The following is a 22,242-nucleotide window of genomic DNA, read 5'->3' on the forward strand; positions in this document are numbered from 1 at the left end:
CTTTTCCTCTTTCTGTAATTCCCCTTCTCCTTCCTGACTTGCTTCTCACAGAACTCAGTCACTAAATACAGTGAGCCCAGCCTAGCTGTGAGAACCTGGTACAGAGTTCAGCCTGGTGAACTCTGCAGTAGTTCTAGAATCATAGACTAGTTAGGATTGGAAAGGACCTTAAGATCATCCAGTTCCAACCCCCCTGCCATGGGCAAGGACACCTCACACTAAACCATATCACCCAAGGTTTCATCCAACCTGGCCCTGAACACTGCCAGGGATGGAGCATTCACAGCTTCCCTGGGCAACCCATTCCAGTGCCTCAGCACCCTCACAGGAAAGAATTTCTTCCTTATATCCAGTCTAAACCTCTGCTGTTTAAGTTTCAACCTGTTACCCCTTGTCCTATCACTACAGTCCCTAATGAATAGTCCCTCCCCACCATCCCTGTAGGCCCCCTTCAGACACTGGAAGCTGCTCTGAGGTCTCCATGAAGCCTTCTCTCCTCCAGGCTAAACAGCCCAACTTTCTCAGCCTACCAGTGGCATTCCTTCTACAACCTGCCAAGTTCAATTGTCTTATCATATACTTGAACAACATGGTTTAGCTTTTTAGACTTTTCCAATTTCACGACAGGAGTTTTGTCCCTAGAAGTTTGTTAACAGTGATCTGGTTTCTCATTATGTCATACACATAGCAAGAATGCCTAGGTAGACTTGAATTATGTATGATCTTCTGTTCTTGCCTTTCTTCCCCTCATTGTCAGTAGTGCTGTGTCTTTCCTGTAGTCAAGAGATGATAGCCAGCAGTTATATTTAGCCTTACAATTTTCTATCATACTCACAGTTTCATTACATTGTCTATTAACTTTTTAACCACCCATTTTGTTACACACTCATAATTCTTGTCACCATCTCAGGCACAAGAAAAGAAGCATCATCTGATCAGAAACGTTTCAAATGTTTCGGAGTACTTGGACTTTATGGAATTGACTTTCATTGTCTTGTTTGATCTTACCTTCCTTCCTTGTCCTTAAACACAGGGATGGTTTGTGTCAGCCTTTGGGAAAGATCAATGGTTTCATAAGGAATAGGAATTTTAAACTAAATTATAGCAGAAGATAATAAAGCCAAAATAATGCGTTTTATAGATAAGAATAGACCCTTGTAATAATCCAGTTAAAAATCATAGAATCATGGAATGGTTTGGGTTGGAAGGGACTTTAAAGCTCCTCCAGCTCCAACCCCTGCCACGGGCAGGGACCCCTTCCACTGGAGCAGCTGCTCCAAGCCCCTGTGTCCAACCTGGCCTTGAGCACTGCCAGGGATGGGGCAGCCACAGCTTCTCTGGGCACCCTGTGCCAGCGCCTCAGCACCCTCACAGGGAACAGCTTCTGCCTTAGCTCCAACCTGAACTTCCCCTGTTTCAGTCTGAACCCATCACCCCTTGTCCTGTCACTGCAGTCCCTGATGAACAGTCCCTCCCCAGCATCCCTGTAGCCACCTTCAGACACTGGAAGCTGCTCTGAGGTCTCCATGCAGCTTCTCTTCTCCAGGCTGAACAGCCCCATTTTCCTCAGCCGGTCTTCATACAGGAGGTGCTGCAGCCCCTGATCCTTGATCATCCTTGTGGCCTCCTCTGGACTTGCTCCACCAGCTCCATGTCCTTTGTATAAGAAGAAGGATGTAATTAAGCAGAAAACACTTTTTGTCACCTATAACACAACCTGGTGTGTCTCTGATAAGGGTGATGCCATATTAAAGTCACCTTGGTTAAGAAGAGGAAGACTCGGTCATGGATTAATAGAATGCTCTGTGAAACCTTGATGTGTCATCACACAATAGGTATTCACTTTGGTGCTATCATACTTGTGGATAAAACTGTCAGCAGATAAAGACTTGGTCATCTTCAGAGGTTGGGCAGATCGACTGTCTAGGTTTACTTGTCTAATTCTGCATGCAATCTGGTTTAGGAACTGAAGGCCATCAGTGAACCTGAACCTTAATCTCTCATAGCCTTTTGCTTCATTTACAGTACATCATTTGAGATTCAGTTTATGGTGTATTTGTTTTGTTCATTGCCTGTTTTCAGCTAAAGCTGTAGCACCTTTAACGTTACATATTACTTCTGTACAGCTGATGGAAAATGTTTGGCATCTGTTGGGCTCGATGATAATCATGCCATTGTGTTTTGGGATTGGAAAAAAGGAGAAAAGCTAGCAACAACCAGGTAAGAATACATCTTGCTATGAATGTCCCCCATGATTAGCAACAACCAGGTAGGAATGCATCTCAGAATGAATGTCCCCCATGGTTACATTTTTCTATATATACCAACGACATTTATTACTATGTTTAGAGAGAAAAACAAAACATCTCTCTGCAAACCAAATGGTGTTTCAGAGCAGTATATCCAGATCAGAAACTTTGGGATGTACAGCTTAGTGTTTGGAAATCCTGTGAACTACTTCTGTCGAGAGATCCTAACATTTCTGTTAGATAACAACATTGACAGTGTAGCTCTTTTAGTGATTTTCAAGTGAAGTTGATCTTTTCTCTGTTTTATGTCCTGATTCAGGACACAAGTCATCAGAGATGTCATATATTCCTTTATGCATTAGATGACATGCTGGGTTCCATCAGTGCACATAACCGGATCACTTTCTATAAAGCAAAAAGTGTTCCCTCTAATAGAAGTAGATTTTGCAAGGTCTTCTGATCTTGTCCTTTTTCTGAGTCAGCTGTTTCTGAGATATTTACTCTTTGCAGTTACCAACTGAAGGCTTAGATAATAACCTGAGAGTGAAGAAGCTTTTGCAGTTGCTTGAAGGGATCAGTGTTGGAGAGAGGGTGGGATTACAGTCCACATGTTTGCTTTTTCCTTCTAACATACTGAACTGCAAAATCTTCTTTATTATGGAATCAGAACAGTTTGGGTTGGAAGGAACCTTCAAAGCTCATCTAGTCCAAGCCCCCTTCAATGAGCAGGGACATCTTCAACTAGATCAAGTATGAATGTCCCCTGTGACTTATACTAATCTAGTTGTATATGACAGAAGAATCAAAGTGTTTGAGAACCTTCTTTCTGTCTTACCAGTGGGCAAAACAAATGTACCTCTAGAGCTGTGTAGATACCATGTAAGCATGGGCTTCTGTATCAGAAAGGAAAGGACTTAATTTCATATGCTGACTGCAACTATATAAGGTCTAGCACAGGTCAGTATAAATTATTAGTATAACTGCAAAAAAAAGTGTCTGTAAAAGATAATTTACTTTTATTATTATACAGTGACATGTTCCAGAAACAATAAGATTTTCTCATTGCAGCACAATCTGTTCGCTGTATACCATTACTGAAGAAATAAACACATTGATCCAAGTGTGTGGGTACCGTGATCTATATCAGCTCTATCATGTTGTTTCAGACATCCCATTTATCAAGCAGCAAGATTTCAGATCCTGCTTAAAATCTCTGGTGTGGGGCTTGCTTAGCAACAGTGTTGTCTGTGTTGGAAAACGTGACATTTGCTTTTGCTTTGCAATCCTGGTTCCACTGTCTGCACCCAGATTGTGCTTCAGACGACACAAGTGAAAGAAATATCACATATATTCCCACAGAGACCTACTAAGCTTTAAAAACAAGGTGATGATGGGCTATATGGCTCCCTGCCTCAAGGCAGATAGAAGATGTAGTACTCAGGTTGTTTTCAGTGTATAAAGCTGCATGTACCCAATGGTTCTACTATGGCCACTAACCTATTATTTTGAAAACACTCAAGAGTCCTGAAATAGAGCATAAAGAAAGAGTTTATCTTCTAAAGTATTCCAATATATTGTTTATATCTTAGAAGTGCCTACAGGCAAGTGCCCCATTCTGGCAGGCACAGTAAAACATACAAAGAGAGAGACAAAAAGCAAGACAGGAAGGTTTACATCTGAATTTTAGGTGTAGGTCTCATGTGACAAGATGTATCTCATGTGAATAGAGAAGAGATTCAGAGCAGCCCTGCAGAGAAGGACTTGGGGGTGTTGGTCAATGAGAAAATGAACATGAACCAGCTTCAGTGTGTGCTTACAGCCCAGAAAGCAACCGTATTCTGGGCTGCATCAGAAGGAGCGTGACCAGCAGGTCAAAGGAGGTGATCCTGCCCCTCTGCTCTGCTCTGGTCAGAACTCACCTGGAGCATTGTGTGCAGTTCTGGTGTCCTCAGCATAAAAAGGACATGGAACTGTTGGAACAAGTCCAGAGGAGGCCACGAGGATGCTCAGGGGCTGCAGCACCTCCTGTATGGAGCCAGGCTGAGAAAGTTGGGCCTGTTCAGCCTGGAGAAGAGAAGCTGCATGGAGACCTCAGAGCAGCCTGAAGGGGGCTACAAGGATGCTGGGGAGGGACTGTTCATTAGGGACTGTAGTGATAGGACAAGGGGTAACGGGTTGAAACTTAAACAACAGAGGTTTATACTGGATCTAAGGAAGAAATTCTTTCCTGTGAGGGTGCTGAGGCACTGGAATGGGTTGCCCAGGGAGGTTGTGAATGCTCCATCCCTGGCAGTGTTCAAGGCCTTGGGTGTCATGGTTTAGTGTGAGGTGTTCCTGCCCATGGCAAGGGGTGTTGGAACTGGATGATCTTAAGGTCCTTTCCAACCCTAACTACTCTATGGTTCTATAATTCTATTCTATGACCTCTGCAGACAAGAATAGGACATCTCCTTACAATCATCTTGGCCCACAAGAAGAATTCATCTAAAGGACTAATTCTGAAAAATGAAGTGTGCATTCACTGTATAAAAACATTCATTATGTTTATTCTGGAGTTATTTGATATTTGTTTCTAATGAATATTCTCTTTGTTTAATCTTTCTAGGATCATTTATTTCTGCATGATTTCCCTGTTGCAATGTTTGGAATATCTTGTTATTTATTTATTATAATTGCATCCTGGATAAATCATACAGCTTGTTTCCCTATCTTGCCTCTACAGTCTTCTGTCTGGTTTTATTAAAATCCCTATTGAACAAGTGTAGCTTTCAGAATCAAGATGTATCTGAACTTCCCTCGCCAGCTTCTTGTGCCTCATATGCTGAGGCATTACTGGTCCAGCGTTTTGTGTTAGTGGACTGCAATCCCTAAGGGAGCTGAGGGGGGCGTTGTCAAATGCATTTACAATCTAAATCAATGAGCATCGTGCTCTGATACTTCATTCTATAACAGCAAATGTCCTGTGCCAGCTCCTTAGAACACAAGGACACAAAGGAAATCAGGGTAGAAACGTACAGTCCAGATCTTGTGTGTCAGCACTGTTCATCCTGCCACAGATGCAGACATACTCTCATCATCACAGGGACTCCTGCACTGGGATGCAATTAGTTTGATTTTGCACTCTGGGCAGTCCATTTTGCCTGCGTGATAGATGCTTCCAGAAGCAGCAGTGTAACTGGCCTGGTCTACTATTTACTTTTATTATAGTAAAGTAGATGAACAAAAGAAGAAGGAATTGCAAGATGTACTTCAGATGTCAAAGGGGTTAAAGGACTGTTTTTCATCTAGCTGATTCACCTAAAGAAAACACTGAATCCAAGGAGGGAATAAGAACCATGTGATTTCCAGAGCTACTAAATCTGACAGATTAAAGTGTCATTGTCACAGTACAAGACCTGGAAATACACAGTGAAAATCTGGGGAGTGTTGGTTTTGGTATTTTATAAAACACTGAGATATAAATAATTACTCCTTTTGCAATGCTGAAACTTAAACTACAAATTCCCATAAATACATACTCCAACAAGGATAATTTAATTACCCAAGAACTGAATTGGAAGGTGTATGTGCTGCTGAATGAACTGTTACCTAAACTATAATTATATAATTTGGGTTTTTAGTTCTTGCCTGGAAGCACAGTATGTTAAACACTTCCTTGTATTTCTTGACTATTTACAGTATTTATTGAGTTCTTACCCACTTAAATATGTTGCTCTTTACACCTTGTCTTAATTGCACCAACCATTGTAGCCTGCTTCTTTATCATAGAGTCATAGAATAGTCAGAGTTGGAAAGGACCTTAAGATCATCCAGTTCCAACCCCCCTGTCATGGGCAGGGACACCTCACACTAAACCATGGCACCCAAGGCTTCATCCAAGCTGGTCTTGAACACTGCCAGGGATGGAGCATTCACAACCTCCCTGGGCAACCCATTCCAGTGCCTCAGCACCCTCACAGGAAAGAATTTCTTCCTTAGATCCAATCTAAGCTTCCCCTGTTTTAAGTTTTAACCCATCACCCCTTGTCCTATCACTATAGTCCCTAATGAACAGTCCCTCCCCAGCATCCCTGTAGCCCCTTCAGACACTGGAAGCTGCTCTGAGGTCTCCACGCAGCTTCTCTTCTTCAGGCTGAACAGCCCCAATGTTCTCAGCCTGGCTCCATACAGGAGGTGCTGCAGCCCCTGAGCATCCTCGTGGCCTCCTCTGGACTTGTTCCAAGAGTTCCATGTCCTTTTTATGCTGAGGACACCAGAACTGCACACAATGCTCCAGGTGAGGTCTCACGAGAGCAGAGTAGAGTGGCAGGATCACCTCCTTTGACCTGCTGGTCACGCTCCATTGGATGCAGCCCAGGATACAGTTGCTTTCTGGGCTGTGAGCACACACTGCAGCCGACTCATGTTCATTTTCTCATTGACCAACACCCCCAAGTCCTTCTCCTCGGGCTGCTCTGAATCTCTTCTCTGCCCAACCTGTAGCTGTGCCTGGGATTGCTTCAACCCAGTGGGAGACAGTTTTTATTCACCATGTTTCTGAAGGTTTCCAGGGCTGAACTCTTGCAGATCAGAAACACAGTGCTCTGCTTTCTATTGGGTAGGGTAGGGATGGGAGGGATAATGAGGACATAGCCTCTGTGGCTCATCTGCCAGCTCTCACTGTGTTACAGACCCAAAACTGCACCAGAAGTAGGACAGTCATGGTGGTGAGATTCTCACTGCTAAAGACCATGTCAGTCCATACAATGAAATGCCTGTTTAGAACAAAACAATCTGAAATGTTAGCTCATCTCTTACTTTTCATTTTCATTGCAGGGGCCATAAAGATAAAATATTTGTAGTGAAGTGTAATCCACATCATGTAGACAAACTAGTCACCGTTGGGATGAAACACATCAAGTTTTGGCAGCAAACAGGTACCTGTATTGTATATTTTATATGTAATTTGTTTGATACTGTGTATACTTTTAATAGAGGAACACAATGTTCTCAGTTTAAGAATCTGTTTTATTTGTAAAGCAGTTTTCTAATTACCAAAATAAGAGAGGGATAAAAACCTACCTCTGAATCAGCAAATGTCCCAGTAGACCTTTCTCTTTGGAAGACATTTCCAGCTACTTGGTTTTTAGCTCTATTCATACCATTAAGGATTATGGTTATCCTGAACAAGCATCCTTGATCACAAAGAACACACAGTCCTATAATTCACTTGGGCAGATTATGACCCTTGTGGAAACACCAGCTCGTAGCTACAAATCCAAGGTGCCTCTGACCCGCTGCTGGAAACAGTAGTGTTTGTTCCTCAGGTATTGTTGGGAGACTTCTGCAACCCTTCAGTTTCAAGATAGAGCTGGTTTTCAGTCACCAGAGATGACTTCCAGAGATGGAAGCACATGTTTCATGGTGCAGGCAGGTTTGAGGATGGACCTTACAATGTGTGCCTGGGCAAAATAAAACAGAAACAAAAAATAGGGTGTTTTGCAGAAGTTGAGTTATAACAATTTGGGCTAAAATTCGTAACACAGTATCACAAGAACTAAGATATCAAGGTAATCTAGTTTCTGTTTGACACAGAAGTTTTGTTTCCTTCTCTAAATAATGAAAAATGAAGGTGTTAGGATAAGATTCTTCAGACTAATAAGCAGAATATTCAGAATGGGAAGTAGTTGTTGGTCTAGACTTGTGTCAGACTGAGAAAGAGCTGGTTTCTGATGGAGGGTGGTTTTATTCTTCATGATTTTTTGTTCTTCATGACTTTTAATTGCATAGACAATACATGAGTACTTGATCAAAAGGTCTTGGAGAGCATCTTCAGTGTGTAAGGTTGGCAGGGCAAGGGCAGCTGAAAACAGAACTCAAGACAACTCAGTATCAGGCAGCTTTATGAAGCTCCTGTACTTACACCATACTTGACAGCATTCAAGTGGTTTAGGTGCTCCCAGGTTAAAAATTACATTTTTCCCTATGTATTTTATGTTTAGGTTATTTTTGTGATGATTAAATACACTTTCAATGCTGTTTGCTAAGTTCCATTGCAGGAATTTGCATTAAGCAGTATCTGATTCAAAGTACAGTCTCTTTGCAATAAAAATGGTGTATTCTGAATTAAGATTTGCTCCATGGAACTCTCGGTGTGGTGTTAGTTGTGAAATACACAATAACTTGACAAAAGGATGCCACTGCTATTTTATTTTGTACTTCTATGTGTATTTCAATCTGTAAGTACTCAATTCATGGGTGCTTACAACTACTCCTGCTTTCTGAACTGAACTAACACTGTGGCAACTTGGTTCTCTGATGAGCAAAACAGGAGCAAATCCTACCATTTATTCTGCAGAACTGCTGCCAAATTGCCAGGTTGGACAAGTAAAATGAAGCTCTAGTATCTCATGTGTAGCTGTGGTCACCTTTAAAGAGAAGATGCTTGGCAGGAGCTTGGCAGGCTGTTTTGTGCAAGAGCTATCCTGCCAACCATTGTGGTAGTCCTTTTTACACATTTCATCACTAAATTTACCATTTGCTTGGAAAGAACAGTCTGAAAACTACAGTCTGTGCTGCTTCACAACTGCCATGACTACATTGATTTTCTTCTGTTTGTCCCCTGTGTACTGCTTTCAGTATTTCTAATCTACTCTATCATAGATAATCAAAGGGGATGATGGGGTCAAGACATTTGTCTTTACAGCACTATGGCTGCAAACTGAAATCCAGACAGATACCTTTTGTTCATGGTGCAGGTGGAGGCTTTACATCAAAACGAGGAACATTTGGAACTACTGGAAAACTGGAAACTATGATGAGTGTCTCATATGGGCGAATAGAAGATTTAGTTTTCTCTGGTGCTGCTACTGGAGATATTTATATCTGGAAGGATACTCTGTTGCTGAAGACAGTGAAAGCCCATGATGGACCTGTATTTGCCATGCACGCGTTGGATAAGGTATTTAGCATCTGATGTGACCCATTCATCTTTATTGGTTCTGTTGGAGCACTGGATTTTAGAAGTGTGTATGAATCTGGATATGATTAAAATCACAAACCCAATATAAATGCATTCTGTTATTTGATAGACATTTATTTGTAAGCACCATGTCGTTATGTCCTTGCTGTTTGACCAATAGCTTTCTGACCTGGGAATATACAGCATTTATTTCTCACTGAGAGAGAATACACTCAGGCTTGTCATTGTATTTGTAAACCCCAGGAGAGTAACAGGAGCCATTCATTGCCTCTTCAACCTGATTCCAAAACTATGTTTGCATTATCAGTTTCCAAAATATGACACATGAATTTTTAATAGTATTATCACTGTATCTTAAGCAATCAAGACTTTGCATATCCAAAGGTTTTGTTACTCTGAGTTATTTATTCCAGATAGCATTTTTCTTAAGCTGCATCAAGAAATCTTTAGAAGTCATGGCAAAATGTATTATTGACATCACATGAATGAGGTTGGGGCAAAGTTTTGCCACTGGCAGTTTGAAGATGCTGATAATGGAACATCCTTTTTGAGGTTATAGTTTCAACTTCAAAAGTATAGCAGGAGCAAAAGAATATTAACTATAAACAGTTTTATAGATCAAGGTCACTTAAAATCCCTGCAGCTCAGTCCTTTCTGGCCCTGGCTGATTGTTCCCAGCTTTTCCATCAGGTTTTCTATTTGATCTTGGCACTCCATCTTCTGAACATCCTCTTCCCTTAGTTTGTTCTTGGTTAGTTATTTATGCTGTATTTTACACTCACTTGGCACTGATAAAGAGAATCTACCAAGGGTATTAATCAAAGAACTGGTTCCTGTGCATTATTAGAACTCAATCTGAAGCATCTGCTAAGTGAAACTATTTTACTAGCTACTTGTCTGAAGATGAAGCACATATTTTTCCATAGCTTATTTTCACATGCAGAAAAATGTTATGGTCCAGCATTACTACTTACAATAGTGTTCAATCTGCAGGGTTATAAGTCCCTAAAAACAAAAAAACCCTAAAAAACCAACTCTAGTTTTATCACCTTCTATATTTATTTTCATAGGTGTAGGCTCCAATGCTTTTAATTCAACACATAAATAAAATGCAGAGGAGAATTTATACTGTCCTTGGACATGTCTTTTTGAATGCTAACGTATGAGCACTGACATTTGTCTGGTTCCATTCTGTGATCACACAGGGGTTTGTAACGGGTGGAAAAGATGGAATCGTGGCTCTGTGGGATGATATGTTTGAACGATGTCTGAAGACGTACGCTATTAAAAGAGCAGCACTCTCTGCTAGTTCTAAAGGTATTATTTTTCAGTGTGTTTTAATAAGAACTATATGCAGGAAGGCTGGTAAAATGGCAGTAATAGGTGTCAAAACTCACCAGAAAACAAAGGGAACTGTAATATATTACTTACTACTCCATGCTGTAATTCTCTGGATTGCTGCAAGTTGCATTTCACACAATCTTTGCCATTTCTAGTTTGCTCTGCTATTTCCTCCTCTATTCCGTGACATTTGGCTTTGTTTTCACTGAAGAAATGATCTTAAAAAGGAATGTCATGAACCTGTGAGTCTGGCTGCTCCAAAGCCTTCTTTTTAGCAGCTAGCAGCCTCAGCTGGACATGTTTCATGTAGGGAGACCAAGGTCCCTGTGAGCTGGAAAGCCCTGTTAAATTGTGCTTCCAACAGGCATCAGGTGAAACCCTGTACAGTGACATTCACAGCTAATGACAGACTTAACATCCATGCTGCTGGAGCAGCTGAACCCCTGGTACACTGTCACTGTTAAAGCAGTAAAATAGCATCCTTTATATTGCCACAGTATAGACTAGCACAAGCTCCCCTCCTTTGAACTGTTAATTAAATCCAGGGATTATATAGTAGTTGGATCAGGCAAATGCATCTCATGTTTCATGATTTTAAAGAGATTGTAATTTTAGGTATTATCAGCTGTAAAAGCTATGGGTGATATGAGGCTCTTTTTGACTTCACAATGAAAACCTGTGTGACATGAGGCTCTTTTTGACTTCACAATGAAAACCTTAATTTAACTTTTTTATATTCTTCAGGTTTACTGCTAGAAGACAATCCCTCCATTCGAGCCATCAGTCTAGGACATGGGCATATACTAGTAGGAACTAAAAATGGAGAGATACTTGAAATTGATAAAAGTGGTCCTATGACTCTTCTTGTTCAGGTACGGTATGGATCTCCCATATCAAAATGTTCCCTGTAGAAACAGAAGACATTACAAGATTTTCCCAGTCCTTTCTGTTTTCATTAACCCTGTTGGCCACCATTCGTTTCCTCACTTAGGCAGAAGTTGATGCTTTCTTATGTAAATGACTTTGGGATTCACTGTGGATTCAGGATTCTGAAGGTGAAATGAACAGTCCAATAGGTCCAAAGGCTGATGAGGCTTTTTATGCTTTTTGTAGATGTTATAGTTTAAAGAGATCTCTTTTTGCAAGCCCAGGTGTTCTGCAAAGTTTGGCTAAAACAAATCATATATATGCCCACTGCTGTATATGATGTTGCATTGGTTTAGTGTCTTAACCCTAATGTCTGTATGTTGAAAATCCCGTGTACCATTTACTGAATTATAATCTGTCAAGCTTTTGTTGTCTGTAACTGACTAAATTAACATTATTTCTTACAAATACATTGTTTCTTTAGTATTTTTTCTTTCTAGTCAGTTCTAATCACACAAAATAGTCTTTCAGATAGTCATTGCCTGCATGACAGCCTTAACCTGAACGTAAAGTTGTAAATTATTTAACTCATTCATTACTTTGGAATTGCAATCTCATCCTAATATATTTGTCTTCAGATGAATACTAAGGTTGTGAGATAGTAAAATTACCTTAGAATTACCTGATTGCTGTGAGTTTTCTGGTAAAGTGTTATAACTGTCATCCATCTAAAATGACATCTTTAAATGCATCAGCTCGAGCCAAAATAGAGAATCCATAAGGTGTAATCAAGATGTGGTGAGAGCTCCTCCCCTTTTCCCCTTATTGGTGTGGCACATTGAAAACTGAGTTCTGAGGAAAGATTAAAAGAGCTGAATATGTGTATATTGGACAAAGAAGTTCTTCAGGATCTCAAAAATGACAGAAGCCTTGAAGACAGATTAGCCCATGTTAGGATTTCAGGATAAAGTCATGTTCGGGGCATCCCTATTTCTTGTTCATTTCAAGTCTGGAACAGAGAGCATTAGAAGCATGGGAATTACAGCTAGTAGCAATGGAGGAGGCTATGCAAAAGTGTATGTCAGATGGTTATCAGAGGAAACAGACTGAACAGTCAGCTCTCTTTGAATGTGGCAATTCTGTGAGAGAAGATGGTGAAAGCCTTATTGCTTGGGACTTGTAAGGTACTACCCAAACCCAAACGCATTATTTTCTCTTATACTCAATGATTCCCTTTAGGGACATATGGAAGGAGAAGTCTGGGGCTTGGCAGCTCACCCTCTCTTGCCTGTCTGTGCAACAGTGAGTGATGATAAAACACTCCGAATCTGGGAGCTCTCATCCCAGCACCGCATGCTGGCCGTGAGGAAACTCAAGAAAGGTACTTCTCATTTTGCCATACACTGTGATGATCATGGTGCCACTCTGTTCCTGTAACAGGCCCATCCTTGCTTTCAATGCTCATCATGGGCATTAATTAGGTAGGAAGAGGATATAGTCATTAAGAAATTGGAAGCATAGTAAGTGAATTGTCTTTGGCATGTGTCAAGTCAGTGAAAAGGGTAGAAAGAAAAAGGATGATAATCTATTGTAATGAATGATAATAAAATTAATATATTTTCATTGGATTCCAAGTGGGATGACTTGACCTTGGAATTATTTTCCTTCCTGAGAATACTTATTTAAGGCTGTCATATATTTTTGCTGACATTATAAAGTTTCATTATGAAGACAGATGTAAAATGTTCTGCATGGTGAGCACAATCAGTGGCAACATGAACTTTACACGTTAGTCTAACTTCTCTGAAAATGAACAGTTTTCCTGCCCTCTCCTCCATATAAGGTGGGATAAGCTATGCTGAAATGCTCTCTTCCCAAAATTACTCTTATTTCATATATTCATCAATATCCTTTAGGATGTTTTCTGGTGGAAATTCAACATGCTTCATTTTCAGTGACAGATCCAGAGCACAGGAACTCTAATTGGATGAGGAAAAACAGAGTCAGGTGAACTCAGTGGTGGAGGAGGATAGCTTTATGAGAGAGTATGGTCAGAAATAATGGCGAGGCCAAAAGTAAGTGGAGGGAGTGTAGTCCATCTGTTTTAAACATGTTCCACCCGACAGGAACCATTGTTCAGTTGTATAATGAAGAAGCTTTCAGTGTAGTATCCCTAGAAGACATGTAGTTAATGCTGCCTATAATAAGTCTTTGAATTTTCCATCTGGATATCCTTTCTGTTGTTTTGCTTTGATTTTTGCCATCATTGGCACATTTAGAACACAGCTGCAAGGTGGTATTTGCACCTAAACCCGTTCCAAGTCTTATCAAATCACAGAAGATACATTCCCACTTAGTAGAATGTTAATCATAGCCCTCCTATCAAATAATATATTGGTTTTAATAAACAACAAATCTATTTAAAAGGTATGTACTTGATGTAAAAACCTTTCAGTTGCAGTTTATTGATGGTTTTCTCACTCCCAAGTCTGTAAGCCTGAAGATACTCCCTCCCCTTTTCTTCTGCAGGTGGACGATGCTGTGCCTTTTCTCCCGATGGGAAAGCCTTGGCTGTAGGCTTGAACGATGGGAGTTTTCTAGTTGTAAATGCTGACACTGTTGAAGACATGGTCTCTTTTCACCACAGAAAGGAAATGATCTCAGATATAAAGTTTTCACGAGGTATAATCAGATGATAAGGTGGAAGGGCAGCATTTATCTTGGAGTCTGGTTTTCTCCTCTAGACAAAAGAGTGAATGTTCAGAAGGTAGACTGGCTTTATATGTGCCCCATTGAAATACTTTACAATTCTGTATGGTTGTATGCAACACAGTATAATGCAGCCCACCCCAAACTGGTGCACTTGGTTGCTCTACAGTACTAAAATGCATAACAATAATAACATGTACAGCTTTAATAACCTCAGTGTCTCTTCTTTACAGAATCAGGGAAGTACCTGGCTGTGGCTTCCCATGATAATTTTGTAGATATTTACAATGTGCTTACCAGCAAAAGAGTTGGCATTTGTAAAGGTGCATCCAGCTATATCACGCACATTGACTGGGACTCGAGAGGTAAAATGTTTGACCAGAGGTACACATTTAAAATGCCTGTGAAACAGAGTATCAGAAAGCTGTTCTCGTACCAGTTATTAGCATAAACTGTCACTACTAATGCAAATGATGTTTCACTATTAAGCACCATATGGGTTCAGTGCAATTACATTTGCTGGTGTCCAATTTGCTTGGCAATCACTGCAATGAAGTTAGAGAGCCTTATTGTCACAGCTAATTACATCTAGCAGGATTGATAATGTACTCTTGCAAATAAGCCTTCCCAGACCTAATATGATTCTGTATGGGAACACCTGCGTGTCTGAGCCTTGCTTCCCCTGTTTTGCTAGTCCCAAAATGTGGTGCAAGCTCACTGCCCACAACAGGAGCTATATTCCTTGCAGAATTCATTCAGGTCTGGGTGCCATTCTTAGGCTGGAAATAGAAAGCCATGCTACAGCTGAGCTGGTACTGTATGCCTGCTTAAAACCCTCATAATCTGACTACTGACAGTTGTGAAGTAGTAATAGCAAGTTGTCTGATACTACCTGTAGTAGCCAGTTCTTGGATGTAATGCATGGGCAGATATAAAGTATAAGAAAACTGATTATACTTTGTGTCCTTTATGGTATTTATTGGAAACTAACTGAATTTCTAGATGTAAAGGATTAATATACTAAATTGTATAAACTGCATTATACAGGTCAGGTAGGAAGGGCATGGTGCTTCTATAGCATATTGCATTTCTGTTTGTCAATGACCCCAACAGACTGACTATATATAGCTCACGTAACACAGGTCAAGAAGCCCAGTGAAAATAGAGCATTGCTGGAAATGCACTAGTTCATATCAATTGATAATCTAATGTACTATCAATTGCATTCAGGATTATCTTTGTAATATCACAGCTTTTGTATGAGTACAGTAAACTTCATATTGAAGGACAGTTTGGTGTGTAACTGGACTATATACCAGTCAAGCACTGCAAAACAGGATCTTACAGTGCATTTAGCTTTTGGCAAAGCTGTCTTGCAGAATGATTATGAAAATTAAAAGCACACACATTTATAGTTTTTACTTTTCATTATCATGGTGATAAAAACACAAGCTAAATATTTCTTATGAGAAGAACATGATTTGCTGCAAGACAGTAATTTTTTAGGGATGCTGGATAATGTTTAAAATACAGCTTCTGCAGTGAATCAGGAGCATAGGATTCTTCTGAGAGTGATCTGAAGCCTCTGCTTTAGCTTACCCTTAGAAATCTCTTCACTCGATTGAAAGAAAGTTCAGAATATTCATGATAATGAATAAGAATCATAATAAACTCTTATTTCATACCCAGGGAAGTTATTGCAAGTCAATTCTGGTGCCAAAGAACAGCTATTTTTTGAAGCACCAAGGGGGAAAAGGCATATTATAAGAATTGCTGAGGTACGAATTATGCTTATTGGATCTTTTTACTGTGAAAGTTATTTTTCAGGACTGTTGAAATTAGCATTTTTTGTCTTCAAATAGTATAGCTTTTCCTTTGGAAATACAATAGAATTAGATTTAATCATTCTGTATAGCATCTTTCCTAGCCTTTGTAAATGGTAGGACTTGCAAGCTTCTGCTTGTATCTCTACATGTATTGCTGGTTGTTTAATGGCAGTCATTTTCCATAACCCCTTTCCTGAAAAGTCACCTGTTTTCATAGAATCATGGAATTCTAGAACAGTTTGGGTTGGAAAGGACCTTAAGATCCTCCAGTTCCAGCCCCTGCCATGGTTTTCTGTGTCATGGATGTTCATCTAGTTTATACCATCTCGAAAGAGTATGGCCTGGATTTAATGATGTGAATCATTTGTGACACATAATTCTTGTGCAAAACTGCCAATGTTTAGCACCTCAGAAAATCCTTCAGGAGATTTGTATCCAAATCATGCTTTACCTTGGAAAAGTGGGAATAGTTGAAGCTCTAAGCCTTTTGATGAAGATATGCAGTTTGTATTAATAGGCTGTAAACAGTGAACAGTTTCTAAAGCCACTAAAATTAAGTTAATATCAAACAGATAAATGTGAAAACAATGTGCATTTGATGTATTAAGACAATATCTTCTGGGGATATTTTGATTGCAGGTAGAGAAAATAGAGTGGGACACCTGGACGTGTGTACTTGGCTCTACTTGTGAAGGAATTTGGCCCATGCACAGCGATGTGACTGTTGTGAATGCAGCCAGCCTTACAAAAGATGGAACGCTATTAGCTACAGGAGATGATTTTGGGTTTGTGAAGCTTTTTTCATATCCAGTGAAGGTAATAAACGCATTTATTTCTGTCATTAGATGCTGCAGAAGCAATGGAATTAAGGAAGATGCTGTTTGTGGTATGTCAGGCTGCTAACATGTGAATTCTTTGTGCTACACAGGGCCAACATGCAAAATTCAAGAAGTATGTGGGTCACAGCGCACAGGTAACCAACGTGCGGTGGTTACACAATGATTCTGTGCTGCTGACTGTAGGTGGTGCTGATACAGCTTTGATGATCTGGACCAGGGAATTATTGGGCATTCAGGAGAGTAAGCTGGTGGATAGTGAAGAATCAGACACAGATGCAGAAGAAGATGGAGGTAAAAAGGACTGTATGAAGCATGGCTTTAAGTTAGACCCACACAGGCGTTTAACTTGAAGTGGGAAAGAAACATTCATGTGCTAAAGCTCAGTGTAGGGAGAACTTGGTAGGATTGTTTCTTTCCTTTTATTGGTGTAGATCTCATTTTCTACTCTTCCACTGTGAAAAAAGGGTAGTTTGTTTTATTTTATGTTTTATTTTCCTAAGGGTATGATAGTGATGTTGCAAGAGAAAAAGCAATCGACTATACCACTAAGATCTATGCAGTAAGCATCCGAGAAATGGAAGGGACAAAACCACATCAGCAGCTGAAGGAAGTCTCAGTAGAGGAGAGGTATGTCACACAAAGGCATTTGTTTCTAAATGTATATTGCATTATTTTGAATCTCTTTTCATGCAACTAAAATTAAAACTAAGACAGGAACATGCAAATTCACAAGATAATGTTTAAAACGGTGCTCAAGGTATTAATATGATGGGGAAAAATATGTATACATCAGTAAAACACCTGTGAGTGTTGTGTTCTCTGCTACTGTCACATAAGCAGTTGTATTGTTTCCTAATTAGTAGGTGTAGCTGTGCATGTGTGTGCAGCAGGGCTTTGGGGACAGGCTGAGCTTGTAGATGCTTTGTAACTGAGGCTTTTGGTGATGTTTTCATTGAAAGGTTTTCAGCTGGTTATAATTGTGTCAGGTTGTTACTGTTAAAGCTGAAATTTCCCATGGCACACGTTGGCCTTAGGCTGAACTATTCTGGGAAGAATAGCTGGAAGGAGAACAGTACTGGAGAGGACAGTAAAGAGGTAAGAGCAGAGCATAGAGAATGAGATCCACTGAAACATAGACCTAGAGGAGTGGGTGAGTAAAAACCCTGACTGGGACAGGATTGCTGGTAGAGAAGAATCTATAACCAGTAAAGTACATTCCCCTTCCTCATCTAGACCAGTAAATCAACAGTGAATCCAGCTGATTTCTCAATTGTTAATCCATCTCTTTTATAGAATGTCTTTTGATCAGTGGTCATTCTTTCATCATGAGGTTTCTTGCCTTTGCCCAACGTTGGGCACTGACAGAAGGCTGCTGTGGGTTAACCCATAGAAACAATTTAAGCTTGGTTGTTTGCCCTCAGTCTGCCCAGAACATGTGACTAGCACCAGTTCAGCAATGGGTATTGTTCTCCTCAGGGATCCTGCCCTAGTTAGAGAGCAGGATACATATCCTCAGGGAGTACAGTTGCAGAAGGAAGCACTGATGCACTGCGGGATCCCTGCTGCAGGTACTGCAGAAGATGAGAGTGCTGATGGAGAAAGAGGCTGGGATGGCAAGAAGAGAGCTCTGGAGCCTGTGGAGAGCTGTGTTCTGCTTCCATCACAGGGCTCTGGGTGGTGTATTCTGCAGGCAGCCTCTCACCATGTCCCACCTCAATCCCAGAGGAGTACAGCAGGAAAACAGCACACTCATGGCTGCAAGTGGAGATTAGTTAACCCGTGTGTTGAACACCCATGTAACACATTGAACTGATGAAGGTCTGAGGTTCTCTTACCTGACTATGGAAAACTGGTGCAATTTTTGGCTTTAAATCTCCTTGGTGTCCTGGTTTGCAAGATGCAAAATGGAGTGAGGAATAGTTCCTGATGTCATGCAGACCTTTGAAAAATGAATTTGTTTATGATTTTAAAGCTCTCAAGGAATAGATAGAAAGTAATCATAACATTTTCAGTCAGTATTTGAATGGGACAGCAGAAGTTGGATGTGAAAAATTGAGAAGAGAAATGGTGCACCCCCTTATTCTCATCACATTTTAACAAAAACATGCAATAGGAGCATTAATCTTTTTTTTCAGTGGAATACTAAACCATAAATGTTTCTTTTCACCTTTTTTTAAGGATCTCTCTTTCCATTTCCTTATTTACTCATATAACATCTTTCTTCCTCCATTTTTCTCTAAAAAGGCATAGAGTATTATCTAGTAATGTTTTGAGATTGAAGTAAAAAAGGGAAACTATTTTATTTTGGGGTAATAGTGCTAAACTATTATTACACATGAATTACAGATGCCAATGGTGCACCAGATGTTTTACACCAGAAACCCTTGTACCTTCCAGCTGCTTTATTCTGCTTTGATGGTGCAAAAGCAACTGTAGAGCCAGTTTAATTGACCAGTTAAGCTGAGCTTAAAATTGTTTTGTGCTAGTAATTACCAGCAATATGAGCATAAGCATCAGTCTCTTCTGCAGTTTGCCAGCACTATTTTCAGTCCAAGAGTGAAAACCACCACAGTCCCTTTGGGTACACTGAAAGCTTCCCTTCCCTAACTGGCCCTGGATCTGCTCTCTGATGCAAGCAAGTACCCAGCTTCTCTGAGTAGTATCTCTCTGCCACGTACACTTCCTGACTTCTGATTCTGTCCACATCCTCAGTCCTACAATGCATGAGCTGATTCAGCTGATTCAGCAACACAACTGCTGTGCTGCTGTGGAGGAAGTCATCCTGCAATGAACACTCAGTTTGCTGTTTTCAGCCTTTTACACAAAACCCATGGTACTGCAGAGCAGGCTTCCTGCTTGTCACACTAACTGATAATGCCTAGTACAGGGAAAATGTGCTTTGTGCTATTCAATGCCACAAAGCGACACTGAAGCTGGAAGCTCTTTGAGTGTTTCCACACTACCCACTCTGTTTACAGCTGGTGGGCCTATTTAAATGGGTAGACACCTCCTCTGCAGTGAGGTTGCCTTCAAGTAATAATGCCTTCCATAATAATCTCTTGATAATGACTGTAAGTGGAAATAGCTTCCTGTGGCCTATCTGAAAGAATAAGCTATCCCATAACAAGTTCTAGGCTTTAAGTCTCCATATGTTCATTTCTTCTTACTGCCTATATGTAATCAACAGTTTCAAACTTCATTTTAAAATAGCTTAAAAGTAACTTAAAAGTCACAGCTATTCAGTACATTTTTATATCTTTCAATTACAGCTACTTGGAAAGGACCTGGAGCTCATCTAGTTCCAACCCCCCTGCCTGGGGGTTGATCTTAAGGTCCTTTCCAACCCTAACTATTCTATGATTCTATGAATTGCAAATTGCCAACAGATCCCATACTTTTCATATATAACTTGTTAGGCAAAGATAAATTCGCTTCCCTTTCTCCATCAGATTAATATAAATGATCAGAATTTATAGTCAAATAATTATAAGCAGAAATTTCAAGGTGAAATGTAGGAAAAACTGCAGCTTCTGAGGGTGTTGTGCTGGGATAGGGCCTGAAGCTATGAAAGGTCATTGGTTTTGGATGCAGTAAGATGAGATACATGTGTTGGCTACTGCAGTAGTCAATGACTTAAGGTTTTTGGCCACAGTTGTACCAACATGTGCACAATTTATGCAGAATCCCAACCCTCTGAATTATGAGTGTTTCAGGGTAAAGCTGACTTCTCTTGTAAGACATGTGAATTATGAGGCAAACTTTAGCTGTGCCAGATCCCATCTCTTCTGAGAATACAATGTAATGAAGCAGCCAGTAAAGGTTTGTCTGGTCGTGTTCAACTCCCAGATCTTTCATCTTTGTAATTATTCCACATGTCTGTATAAAGACCCCAGAGGTTGTGCATTTGATGGGATTTGCACACTGTGAACTCTGATAACACACTGTCTACATATTGAAAACCATGTTGCAAGCTGGAAGGTCCTTTAAGGTAGAAGTGAGTTCATCACAAGACCTGAAACACTGCTGCTCTGCTTCATTGCAGAGTACATTGAGGATCTGGGATTTGTCCCCACATTGTATTTTCATTGTGTGTCTGAGAAAGGAAAGATAGTGAGTTATTCATAGATGCAGAGAGTTATCCATGGGTATGGTGAGTTATTCATAGGCATAGTAGGTAGAACATTAGAATTAAAGAAAGGAGGGTTAAATTAAGAAAAGAAAGGAGAGAAAACCAACCTTCCAGCCTGCAGCTCGAGCAAGAGACAGGAATAGCAGGGGCTGTTGCTCTGAGCTGCTTCTTGGGAACAGGGACTTTAAGCTCACTATGTTTCTTTCTTTAAATAGTACTATTGAAAAGGTGGACTGGTGCTGAACAACTGATTTCCCTCAGCTAATACAAATACACTTCAAAGGTACTCTGTGACACCTAGGAGACAGTTCAAGATAGCTGGTTTATTTTCCTCTTTATTACAGCTGCATTTCCATCTCTGTAATTCTTGTGTTTGCCAGAACAAGCTTGCAGGAATCTGCTTCCATAACATTAAGAGTGGTGACTATGACAAACTCAAAGCACATCATGTCCTGAAAGTAACAAATCACTGTACAACTCAGGAGGAGTTTAACCTTGGGAACTGAGATGTGCAAGTGTCTGGGAGCTGGTACAAGGAGTGAGGGGAAAGCTTTGCAACAACCACCACCCTTATGGAAAGGAGTCAGCAATTTCAGAAGGACTCCCTCAGTTCATACAAAGACTTTGCTGTCAAAAGAGAGGAGCCAGCAATTCTTGTCCCTTCTCTCCCCCATCATGGGAAAGAGTAGGACAGATTTGATGTAATAATACACAAGATAACTGTGACTTTGAGCAGCTGCTGTTATTACCCAGCACGTGCCCTGTGCTTAGCACAATCCAGCAGTATGAAAAGGAAACCTGTTTTCCACTGGTTTCCTCTGGATCTCCAGAGCACTGGACCCCTGGGCAAACTGGGCAGAGAAATTTCATTATTATAAAGGGCAAAATACTTATATATGGCAAACTTGGGGATAATATTGAAGTTTTTCCTTAGAAAAGAAAATGAAAGCACTTTGTCAAATGTACTTTTCCTGTCTTGTTTATTTACGTGATGAAAATAATGATGATCCTACAAATGTCTTGGACGAATGAAAGAGTTACATGGGGGATTTTACTTGCAGCACTTGAAATAAATCATGGTGTGGCATCTTTGGGGGGACCCAAGATTTACTGTCTCCATCAGCAGTTATAGCTATAGGATGAGAAAATAACAGGAAAGATGAGGCTGAGGAACAGTTCTCGAATGTCTTGTGGGTGTATCTGCTGCATTCAGTTAAGTAATTAATGGACTGTTGTTTCTGTCTCCTCTCCCCAACCTTCTTGGTTTATTACTTCTCCCCCTCCATGTGTCCTCCTGCCCTCCCACCCACCCTTACTTTCC

At 40.4% G+C, this 22,242-nt stretch overlaps 1 protein-coding gene across 1 annotated transcript in view; it reads left to right on the plus strand.

Moving 5' to 3' along the window:
• Positions 1-22,242, plus strand: part of EML6 (EMAP like 6) — a 117,725-nt gene that overhangs the window by 73,931 nt on the left and 21,552 nt on the right. The window contains 12 exon segments of the mRNA XM_013127742.3: positions 2,127-2,220; positions 7,065-7,165; positions 8,987-9,189; positions 10,416-10,527; positions 11,296-11,423; positions 12,658-12,799; positions 13,948-14,100; positions 14,361-14,492; positions 15,817-15,905; positions 16,593-16,769; positions 16,882-17,083; positions 17,293-17,419. Coding sequence (XP_012983196.2) covers positions 2,127-2,220; positions 7,065-7,165; positions 8,987-9,189; positions 10,416-10,527; positions 11,296-11,423; positions 12,658-12,799; positions 13,948-14,100; positions 14,361-14,492; positions 15,817-15,905; positions 16,593-16,769; positions 16,882-17,083; positions 17,293-17,419 — 1,660 coding nt within the window.

Source organism: Melopsittacus undulatus, chromosome 3, assembly GCF_012275295.1.
Source record: "Melopsittacus undulatus isolate bMelUnd1 chromosome 3, bMelUnd1.mat.Z, whole genome shotgun sequence".
Taxonomy (NCBI): domain Eukaryota; kingdom Metazoa; phylum Chordata; class Aves; order Psittaciformes; family Psittaculidae; genus Melopsittacus; species Melopsittacus undulatus.